General features: G+C 43.0%; 1 protein-coding gene across 1 annotated transcript; it reads left to right on the top strand.

Moving 5' to 3' along the window:
- Window positions 1-3,384: 3,384 nt before the first annotated feature.
- Window positions 3,385-8,585, top strand: LOC121871369. Its single transcript, XM_042373589.1, has 2 exons — window positions 3,385-5,763; window positions 6,619-8,585. The coding sequence occupies exons 1-2, from the start codon at window positions 5,078-5,080 to the stop codon at window positions 8,138-8,140; spliced, it is 2,208 nt and encodes a 735-aa protein (XP_042229523.1). The 5' UTR covers window positions 3,385-5,077; the 3' UTR covers window positions 8,141-8,585.
- The last annotated feature ends 3,712 nt before the right edge of the window (window positions 8,586-12,297 follow it).

Raw genomic sequence — 12,297 nt, forward strand, 5'->3', positions numbered from 1 at the left:
CTGGGCATGCACCGACTCCTGAATGTACCTGAACCTGCTCCAGTGTTGGTCAAGTCTGGTCTTGAAGGAAATCACACTCGGTGCCGTCACAACACTTTCTGGCAGATTGTTCCAAGAGTTCACAACTCTCACTCCGAATAAAGTTTGCCCTCACAGTTTCCTGGACTTGCAGCTTCTTCAATCTTGAGCTGTGACCACTTGTGGGGCGAGCGACCGCCAGCTCCAAGTAAGGACACTCGACTGAGTAGTGCCCCCTGAGATGCTTATACACCTCAATTAGGTCGTCCCTTGCCCATCTGTAATACAGGGTATAAGCTAGGCAAGTTCAGGCGCTCCAATCTATCAGGTTAGTTGGGGTGACAATGCTCCAGATGGGGAAGCACTTCACTCTTGAAGTTCGTTACGAGGGACAGACCCTCTAGATATCTGAACGACCTTCTTATAAGACCCAATAATTTATTTGCCTGATTTACCTTCTTCTCACAGTGGCCCGAGAACTTCAGCTCATTGTCAACATACACACCAAGGTCTGTCTCACATTTGGTCTCAAATACAGGCTGTCCCCGACTTACGACGGGGTTAGGGACCCAATTCCAGGTCGTAAGTCGAATTGGTCGGAAGTCAAAATAATTTCTCAATTTTGCCTTTGGAAAGGTTCACATTTTTTTTAAATACTGTACTGTTAACTAGTAAAGTAATAAAACCAAATGCAGTTTTTAGCAGCTGTTAATTGACAACACATTACTTCCACAGATTGACAACACAGTATATGGTATCATGGCATTATAGGTACTGTATGTTTATTAAACAAATCACATTTTATTAAATACCTTAACTTAGAGTAATGAAACAAAGTTTGACTGCCCTGGCAACGACCACAATCTTTTCTCACATTTCCATTTCCACCACAACTTGGTGTCGAGAGTGGCATACTGTACCTGGTGTTAGTGCAGTACTGTATACATGAACTTATTGTGGCAAATTTGTTAACCACATTTATTACTATCAGTAAAATCCGTGGCAGTAGGAGTAAATAATAAAATAATATTTACGGTTACAATTTCATAATGATCTAACACTAGGTATACATGGTTCCTCTATAATCTCGACATAATGATGGTCCTGCTTGAGTTGGCCAGCCAGGCAAGCTGCCAGTTGCCTTATCAATGACATATTTTTTACACACTGGAATTGTCAAAGGTACCGGCTTACTGCACCTCAGTGACTTGGTGAGGGAGGAGGTCCTCGAGTCATTGAGTGATGGTCAAATTCAACCTGTAGTGACTATCAGGTTAGAAAGTGACTGTTTTGGGAAAGTCAAGAATCAAAATTTTATAAAAATGTCAGTTAGAGATACTATTAGGAACTATCACTCATTTCCATTGCGTCCAAAATTATAAGGGTGTATGAGTGTAACATTGCCATAGAGTGGACCTAATTAATGTAAAAAATGCAGTGATATATGAACATTTTAGTAGTAAACAAAGTTTGAACTCCAAAATCGACAAATTTATACCTAAATCCAAACCCAGTGCCTCCAGGAATACAAGGAGACCGTTACACGTGAACCCTGTGGCTGTCAGGAACGTTAAAGAGGAAAACTCAGGATTTCGAGATGTGGGCGAGGACAAATGATAAGCAGCAGAAGGAGGATGTATGCCAGATCCAGGAACCAAGCAAAGTCAGAGTGTAGAAGGGCTGAAAAGAGTTCCAGAGGCAGATTGCTAGTGAGGTCAAGTCAAACCCAAAGGCTTTTTACTGCTATACAAAGATGAAATTAATTGCAGAAGTAGGCATATCGGACCTGAGGCTCGAAGATGGTAGTTCTGCAGATTCTGACCAGGATAAGGCAAAGGCGTTGAAAAAAAATTTCACCAGTGTTCATTTAATGACCACGGTCATACATGTTTGTTAATGTAAAATCAGATGATTCATATTCCACTTAGTAGCCCATAATACATGTAGCTTTGCCTTTATTGTTGAGTTACCCATCTGAGGCACCCATACTCTCCCCATTTCAGGATGCCTGAGGCCTCCGTTTTCTCTCAATCTCCGAAAGACTGATATTTCTGAATACCTCATGCCGAGTCCGGAGATTTGAAATTGAGAGAGAACACAGTAATATTATATTGTATTAGATATGTCTTATTACAGATGAAAAATTCAAGATCCCTTGTGAGTGATGTTGAAAACTTCAACTGTACTTATTATTAGTCAAACTTGTCAATAAGTAAGTGTTGAGTCTACCAGTGAGAGTGATGAAGCACTAATAATGCCCTTGGGGGATGCCATGAGTTGCCAACTGATACTGAAGTTAGATCATTTTGATTCCTTATCATCAGAGAATCTGTTTGTATTGAAAGTATTGTCAATTTTATAGGTAGAAAGTCATTAATCTTCTGGAAAGAATATGTCTGACTCCCTTATCTCCAGGATCTAACGACAAAATATCAGTGGGCTCTTGTCTGTATTTTTGCTGACTCGGAAGAAAGACATTACCAGTTCGTGTGTTTAACATCCATTTCACTTTTGACTGGCAAGCTCAACCTCTGACTTGATTGTAAAAATAGATGTAAGAAATTCACCTGATCCACGACACTGAGTTTCATAGCCAAATGTACAGCAACTGATTTAAATGAAAATTATGTTATTGCCCGTTTGGCATGCCTGAGTTGCCAGTCAGCCCGTATATAAACGCGTGTGCGAGGGACCGCGTCACTTCTTTGACGTGTCACTCCTCGCATCTCTCGGGTATGTCTCACTTCTGCCGTATTAAGTCAGTTTAACTCGGTTGAAGTTTGTGAATATCAGTGATCATTTTTTAACAGTGAAATTATCATGTGCCAAGTCAAGAATTAACATAACGTAAATATCGTCTGTGATGGTGCTAGACGTGTGATTGTTTGTGAACAAGTTTAGACTTTTAAAGACTTCTTCGATGAGTCCCTCCTCATATCTCTCAGACACAGAGTGGGTGTTAGCTGAATAACAGCAGCTACTGGTGATCGGTAGCTGCATACCAGCTGGACGTCCCAGGCAGGATGTCTTTAATTCAGCACGATTAAAATTGGGGAGTAGAGCACCCTGGGGACCACACTGCAACGAGTCTACCCCGAAGCTACTAGCGAACGAGCTTCAGCTGTTTGTGTAGTAAACACACACCCGAGCCAGCGGTGTCAGCCAGTGTAACCAAGTCTTGTATTAATCACAGTTCTATGTGAATGTAATGTTCTTGTACAGTCTCTCCTCGACTTATGACGGGGTTCCGTCCCGACGACCAGGTCGTAAGTCGAATTGGTCCTCTGTCGAAAAGGCGAAAATAATATATAGAAATTCTAAAATGGGTGTCTCTTTATCTTCTCAGCACCACGAGAACCCTCACTTTTACGCTTGCCAGCCATTTTAAAGGGAATTACAAACAAAATTTTTGTCAGTACACAGCGCGATCACTAACATCGGGACTCGAAAATACGTAATGTGAAAAATATTTTATTCGACCATGACTGTCGTATGTCCGGATGGTCGTAAGTCGAGGAGAGACCGTATATGAATGGGGATAATTAGTAGAAATATAGTTATCCCAAGTTGAGATTGAAATCACAAATATGGATATTACCAGTTTTAAGTTTAGTGTTTGTTGTATTATCAATGTCTACCCACAAATTGAGATCTGGTTACATGTTCCTTGTTGTTCATTAATATCGGTGGTATTGTCAAATGTGTAAAAATGCTATCTTTAGTGTCCAACAAATAGTAAAACAGTTGTTGAGTGTCTACCATACTACCTGGGTGGTGGCAGTCTACCCTTCTGAGTACAATAGTTATTTTAATAGGTGGTGTTTAGGAATATGGTTCTCCCAGGTTAATCCATTGTAAAGAATATAACTAAGCCATGAGAAATATTGAGAGTAAGATGAATGATAAGAAACAGTAATGATATTAAACCAATAATTAAGATATAAAAAGAAAAATAAAGAATATTGAAATAAATAATTAAATAATGACACTGAAAGAAAGACCAATAAGTAAGAAAAGTAAAAGATAGAAAGTGAAGTAATGCGCACACTGAAATAAAGAGAGAGAAATATATTAACTTAGAAAATATAAGTAAAGAAAGTGATGTAGAAATAATATAACAGAAGGTACTAGATGTTTGGACTCAAATTCTAGAACAAGGCAGAAATATCAACAATATACAGTATACCTGGATTTTTGCCAATGCTTTCGACAGTGTGCCCCATGAAAGTCTGAGAATTAAACTGGAAGGGAACAGGATTCAGGGAAGTATCTTAGCGTGGATCAGAGACTTTCTGCATGACGGCAATTGGTGCGTGGTGATAAATGGTACGAAATCGTCATGTGTACCTGTGACTAGCGGGGTACCGTAGGGCAGTGTATTGGGCCCATTGTTGTTTGTCTGTTTCGTTAATGACATGCCAGAAGCTATACACTACTCCATACAAATGTTTGTAGACGATGCCAAGTTTTTATGGAAATTAAGAACCAAACAGACTGTGAAGAGTTGCAGAAAGATCTCCATGAGTTTCACGAATGGTCGAGGAAATGGCTGCTAAAATTCAATGTCACAAAGTGCAAAAGGATGCACCTGAGAGACACTAATAGTAAGGAGGCGTATCACATGTCCCAACAGGACGAAGAGACTGCATTAATTGAGACCGAATGAGAAAAGGACCTGGGCGTGTATGTCGACAATGAACTTAAGTTCTTGGGCCATTGTGAGAAGGTGAATAAGGCACTGAAACTAGTAGGTCTTATGAGAAGGTCATTTAGATATCTGGATGGTCCGTCACTCGTCACGATCTTCAAGAGTGAGATGTTTCCACTCCAAGTCCCTGTGGTATGCTGGAGACTGTCAATTAATAGAAAATGTCCAAAGGAGGGTCACCAAGCTGATGCCTGCTCTATGGAACCTTCGTTACCCAGAGAGATTGGAGTGCCTGCAACTACCTAGCTTACACTACAGACGGGCGAGGGGCGACCTAATCGAAGTGTATAAACATCTCGGAGGGCACTATGTACTCGGTTAAATGTACAAACCTGGATCTGGCTTATTGTTATGGAAGGTGAAGACGTTTTTGTTCTGCCAGACGATACTGGGCCAAGTGGGCCTGTTGACAGTGTTGAGGAGCCTGCAGTGGCTGTGAGTGAGGCCGTTGAGGCGGAGGCCGCTCAGGCTGAGGGCCAGGCCCAGGAGTCTCAGAGCCCGTGGCCCCACCTGAATGACTACTTTGTCCTTAAGTCAAGGGATAAGAGGAATGCCAACATCTTGTACTTCCAGTGCTTCATGTGCCAGCCCAAGGAGACCACCATCAAGGGACAGGCGACAAGCCTCTACAACTTGAAGTCGCATGTCAAGAGGAAACACCCAGCGCATGCCATCCAGTTTGAGGAGAGGATCAAGGCTGGCTCTTCCCGTGGGAAACACAGGCAGTCTTCTGGTAGCGGTGCCAGTAGCAAGAGCAGCAGCCAGTCGTCGCGGCCACCTGCAAAGAAACCACGCCAGCCCACCATTGGCGAGGTGTTTGGCGAATCAGCTGCTGGCACTGGCGTCCGTCAGTCTGTGGTGGACAAAAGGATTGTGGACCTGTTTGTCTGCAACATGCTACCGCTGCACGTAGTGGAGTCCCCAACCTTTGTCAGCCTGATCAAGACGCTGAACCCCAGCAAGACGTCGATGTCCCGCCGCACCCTGGGCAAGAAGATCTTGGGCAGCCATAAACAGCTGGAGGAGTATCTTATAAGGTATTTATAAATTATACAGGTTTATTAAATTATTATGGCATATTTCATATTTTTTTCATGTTTTCATACTCTTTGTGGGAGGCATTGCAAGTTATGACACATTTAGAAGTACAGTAGAAGAGTTTGTTGTGGCAGTTTGTATTGTTATATAAGTTTATAACTTCCCTTGAAATTAATTCTTTGTATATTTTCATACATTTTTTTTATTTTAATTATTTATACAATGCTAAAGTTGCAATGATTATTATTGTAAAATTCATTTTTTTTACTGTGATTCAGAGATTCTGTGTTGCTGTTTTTTTTTTTGTTACGAGGTTAAAATTGTACAGTACAAGCTTATTGCATTATTATATGGCGTATTTCATATTTTTCGTGGGAGGCATTGCAAGTTATGACACCTTTAGAAGTACAATAGAAGTTTGTTGTGGCAGTTTGTAATGTTATATAACTTCCCTTGAAATGAATTGTGTACAGTATTTTGATATTTTCATATAATTTGTTTATTTATATAATGCTAAAGTTGCAATGGTTATTACTGTAGAAGTCATTTTTTTTTACTGTGATTCTGTATTGTTGTGTTTTTTTTCTTTTTTTTATTGTTACGAGGTTAAAATTATACAGTACAAGTTAATAAATTATTATTATTGCGTACCGTATTTCATATTTTTTCCATATTTTTCGTGGGAGGTATTGCAAGTTATGTCACGTTTAGAAGTACAGTCCCTTTCCATTGGCCTACAAAATGACTCGCATAGTGAGTGTGAATTAGTTTATCTGATGGTGTTTGGCGTGTTTGCTTCCCTCATTGGCCTGACATAGATATGTCTCTTTACAATTTAAAATGTTTAATTATAGATTGCTCAAGGATGTTCCCTGGGTGGCGACCACCGCGGACTGCTGGTCGGCCCACAACAAGTCCTACCTGGGGATGACGGCACAGTGGCTGGACCCCAAGACCCGCAAGAGACAGCACGCCGTCCTAGCCTGCTCTCGGATTAGAGGGCATCACACTTTTGATGTTCTCTCCGAGGCCATGGTGGACACCCATTACAAGTTCCACCTGCAGGACAAGGTGACCAGGACCACGACGGACAACGGCAGCAACTTCGTCGAGGTGTTTGTGCAGTTTGGCACTGAAGCCGAACTCTTGCCGGACATTCCCAAGCCTGCTGCCGATCCAGACGTGGAGGGCGTCGAGAATGTGGACCTGGACGCGGATCCTGAGGCTGGTGGTGTGGACGAAGTTGAGTACATCTCTGTCGATTCCGCCCTTGACGAGTCCAGCGGCCTGGGCCTCGACCTGCCAGTGCACATGAGGTGCGCAGCCCACACTTTCAACTTGATAGCCAGCGTGGATGCTGACAAGGCTCTTGACAGTGCTTCGTTCAAGTCGGCCTACAGGAAGGCTATGTCCAAGGCACAGGCGCTGTGGAACCTGCAGAGCCGCAGCACAGTGGCGGCAGACAGCATTCTGGACGCGTTGAAGAGGAGGTTGGTGGTCCCCAACATTACCAGATGGAAGTCGACCTATGACTCTGTTGTTGTCCTCAACAATCTGCTGGAGAAGAAGAGGGGAGCTATCCACAGGGTGATGACGCAGCTGAAGCTGCAGACCTTCACTGATTCTGAGGTCGACTTCCTGACGGAGTACGCCCAGGTGATGTCCAATGTTGCCAAGGCCTTGGATAAGATCCAGGGGGAGGACCAGGCCTATCTAGGGAGCCTTCTGCCAACTATAGCGGCTACCGTCATGAAGTTGAAGGAGGCCAAGTCCAAACGTCTCCTATACTGCAGTCCTCTGGTAGACGCGATACTGGCAGGCATCACGAAAAGGTTTGGGCTCCTCCTAGAAGACCAGGAGTGCCAGCTGGCTGCTGCCTTCCACCCCAAGTTTCGCCTGTTCTGGCTGGAGCAGTATAATAACAACCAGCTCACCAGGGTAAAGAACGCCATGGAGACCGTCGTGGAGAGAGCCCTGATGGAGACCAGTGAGGAAGGCAGCAGCACCACCAGCAATGAGGATGAGGAAGATGACTTCTTCAGCAGCATCATTCAGTCCCAGGAGAGCAGGAGCCACAGGTCACTGAAGTCCAAGGCACAGAACTTGGTGAAGACCTGGCTGGAGGCTGGCTCGAAGGAGGTCCTGACTGACGTCGCCTTCTTGGGTGAGCAGGTCTTGATCGACCTGTTCAACAAGTATAACACAGCCATTCCATCCAGTGCTGCAGTTGAGTGCCTATTCTCTATAGGCAAAGATGTCTTGAGGGCCAAGAGAGCCACCCTGTCAGATGGCAACTTTGAGAGGCTGATGTTTATGAAGGGCAACCAGCATCACGTCGAGGCGATGGAGAAGACCCAGCCACTGCAGCTGGAGTGAATGGAATTATTCGATTATTAAAGTTTAATATATATTTTTTTTTTTACAGTAAGTAAAGACTGTCAGTGTATGTTGAAAGACTCATAGAATGTAATTGTAAACTAATGTATAATTTAATTTCTCATTTATTTGTTAATTTAATATTTTTTTGTCACTATATTTGATAGATAATGAAAAATAATATTTAGTCTAAATTAGTTTGGATATGCTTAATTAAGCTGGGTGTTTGAAACAGTTAGCATCTCGCATGAAACAAAGATCAACCATTGCAATAAACATAATGACTAACTCTCCCCACAAAAAGAACAAAACACTACACAGTAATTTAAAATTACTGTACTTAGATTCCGAAAGATCTGAGGCACAAAAGAAAACTAGTGTCGTTTTACTTAATATATTTTTAGGTTATAGTTATTTTTGTTCTTATGAATAAATCTGAGTGAAATGACAGAGTTTTGATAACTAAAAATAAATAAGACTTGGAGATTTTAAAGCAAGATATTTACAAGGTCAACCTCATAGTATTTGGTCAGTCTCCAGAAAACCATTTTATTTAAAACTAGTTGTGAGAAGTTTGAATCATAGACCACGTTCTTTATAGACTTTATTCTTACTGTGTCAGCTGGTGACTGGCAACCCGGCGCTGCTACAGACAAGCTCCCACCTCAACACATGGGAAAACATATCGTTCGATGGTACTCCATTTCACAATCTTACATCTCCCCACCAAGTTAAAAGGAAATGACAATGCACATTTGAACTAACAAAAGGAAAACGATGCATTCATAAAAAAAAGTAATGCAAGAAAAACCAGTCAAAGAAAGAAAAACAAAACAACAACAAAAAAACCTCTAAACTAATTTTATATCACTTACACTACACCCCGTAGTCCGCCAACCATCCCGGGGCCCTGTGGCCTCTCCTGGGCCTGGCCATGCTCGACTGGGGAGGGGCCGGGGGTGCAAGCGAGGGGGCGGGTACAGAGGGCACCGAAGATGGGGGGCCAGGAGGCATAGCTTGGTGCACGTGACACTGCAGCATACAGTCCACGTGAGTACTGCGTAACTGAGCGCGTGTCCACCACCATGTTCCATCGCGCCTGACGAATCAAGTAGCTCACAAGTAATTTCTCAGTCTTGAGAAGCACTTGGTTGTGGCAGTACTTGATCACAGAAGCACTTTGTCATGTTCATGTGCTCCTTTATCTTGGCTGCATCCTTCTTAATTGTCCTCATCGTAGACTCGTTAACATCATGCTGGCTCGCAAGATCAACCTGTCTTGTTCCTTTCTCCAACTCTTGGATGATCTAGTATTTAATTTCGTAGCTTAAGGAACGTCGTATCTTCTTTGGCATAGGGCGGCTGGGTCCAGGTAATGCAAGGTTTCTTTGTGGTGGTGGTGGTGGTCCGGTGGAAGCCATTCTTATGGAACAATGGATACTGATATACACGGTGTAGCCGGGAGGGGTGTAACCGACGCGGGTAGGTCAAGGGGCTTGAACGCTCCTGCGGCGGGGCACGTCATAGTACATTAAACCAATCACAGCTACCGGGGGAGGGAGGTAAGGATGCTTGGCCCAATCACAGTCCGATACGTCATATGACGTCACCGATAAGGCAACAAAGACATACACTGCGCAATGTACTCGCGCCGCTTACCCAACATGGCGGGAGGTTTGGATCCAAAAATGGCGCGGTGCGAGAGGACAGCCAGCCGCTCTCCGCGTAAAAGGGTACACACACCGCGTAAAGTGAGCATTCCGTGTTCGGCAGGGTACCGCGTAAACGTGGAAACGCGTAAAGTGAAACGGCGTAAAGCGGGGGTTTACTGTACATTTGTTTCTAAGCACTTCAACACTATTATAACTCGAGTAACCCTGGAAAATTTCCCTTTTCAACACTGGGTTACTCAGGCCCACCATAACTTTACGTAATAGCATGTACTCACAGAGATCGTTATCACAGGTGGGACATTTAAATTCACACTCCACTGCCTCTGCGAAGCATCGTTGAAAATACCTTTTCATCGGCTCCTCTTCACCTTGTTTGCTGTTGAAAAACTCGTTCCATTTCACAGCTTGGTTTGGCGATTGAAGAACCACCCCACTGATGGCGTCCAGGGCCTCCTTGGGTGAGAGCTGCTCCCACTGACCACTGGGATATCTCAAGTCAGTCACCCTTTGGAGTGCAGGCGAATGTGCAGTGTGGACACCAGTTGTGACCATCCGTTCAACAGCACCCACGACTCCATGGACTGCCTCCATGTCCTAAATGCCGCTGCTGGCTTTTCTGCCTCACACTTCTCTGGAGCAACCGCTGCTGTGGGCTTCATGACCGGCATAGAAGCATGACCACCACCAGTAGTTAAAGACGCCATCTGAGCCATTAATGCACTCATGGTCTACTGCTGGGCGTGCCTGGTGTTCCCCGCTGGTGTAGAGATGCCCTTGCGTCCCCTTGAGGGCGTCAAGAATCGTAGACGTGTAGGAGCCATGTTAGCTTTATCGTCAGGGCTGTTATGACGTGTCGGGCCCCGGCATCCTACTCACTGCGCCATGTGAGAGGTTTGAATCATAGACCACGTTCTTTGTAGACTTTATTCTTACAGCGTCAGCTGGTGACTGGCAATCCGGCGCTGCCACAGACAAGCTCCCACCTCAACACATAGGAAAACATATCGTACGATGGTACTCCATTTCACAATCTTACACTAGTAAAGTATAATAAATGAATGAGAGAAATGGTATTAAATGATAGTTTTAATGGCAAATGTGAAGAACAAGGAAGCACTATTATAGATAATTAAATAAAAGAAAAGATTCCACACAATTGTTACTTCCTCTTTCGACAATATAAATTCGGGGCAACCACTGTAGGAACTAGGGTAATTTATCCTTGTAAATTTGGTATATCCATTTCCGTATGCAACACATCCTAAACACCTAACCTAACTTAATAAATACAGTACTTAAATGTAGATAGTATAATATTAGTTTCCCTGTAAAGTGGGACCCCACAACTCCACATTCACCGTTTTAACTACCGCAGAAATGAAAACTGTTAATCTGTAGAAAACACACACCATAAAATGTTTCTGACCCTAAATTTTGTGACTTTTCCTTTTATATTGTATTTAAAATAGGTCTAAGTGTTTTTTTTTAACTATCAGGTGTTTACATTGGTTACGAACACTTCACATTGTCTTCCTGAAAGATTGTAGGGGTATGAGATATCGGTTCACACTCAGGATGGGATGGAGAAAGGAAACTCACAATGTGCTCTCTGTATACATGTTGTATTGGATGTACAATGCAGCTTGGTGCTGGGAAGGCAGCATGGTTACAAGCGTTGAGTAGAGAGAGCTGGTTGGTGAGGGTGCTCAGAGGACTAGCTTGTGGGTCGCCATGGTCGCTGGCGGGAGCGAGCGCCGCCAGGCAGGTGGAGGAGGTGTTGCTTGCTGGTTGGTGTAGGTCTTATATAGCGGAGGTAGGCGTGGCTTAATAGTTGACCTCCGTGATGTATGGCGGCGCTGGTTGACCTAGACCACGAGGCATACACTGGGGAATTCGCGGGGTCGGCTACTCAGCGACAAGCGTTTGTAGGGGAGGAATCCACTACAAGATAAACCATTGACATGTCTTAACAGCGGTTAGCACATCCTAATGTGAACAGTTTAACCAAGAATGGGCGTCTCCTTTCCGCTGCCACTCAGTATGTCAGGTAAGGGACGACAATGTTAAAATGTAATCATTATTTACTTAAAGAAAATATTAATACTTTCACATTGAATAGAGATAATTACAGATTGAGCCTTAAAAAGCAAATCAAATTTTTGCCGAATAGGTAAAACCTTTTGTTTTTATTGCAATTATTCACTAGAAATTAATTTGTACATGTTAAAATTTGATATTTCAAATAAGGTGTCGTTTACTATCATTAAATAGCATAATTATTCCTTAAGTATATCATCTTTTCCAAATAAGATAAATATATAAGTTAACGTTAATTAGCAATTATTCCTATTTAGTATTTTATATACATACTGTATAGTAAAGTTATCGGCTCCAGCTAGGACAAAAATAGTTACTCATTAAATAATAATCGTTTTCTATAATTTCCTTTGAAACCGTTTTCTATAAGTTACTTTGCTAAACCTG

Source organism: Homarus americanus, unplaced genomic scaffold (genome assembly GCF_018991925.1).
Source record: "Homarus americanus isolate GMGI-L3 unplaced genomic scaffold, GMGI_Hamer_2.0 scaffold45698, whole genome shotgun sequence".
In the NCBI taxonomy this organism is placed as follows: Eukaryota; Metazoa; Arthropoda; class Malacostraca; order Decapoda; family Nephropidae; genus Homarus; species Homarus americanus.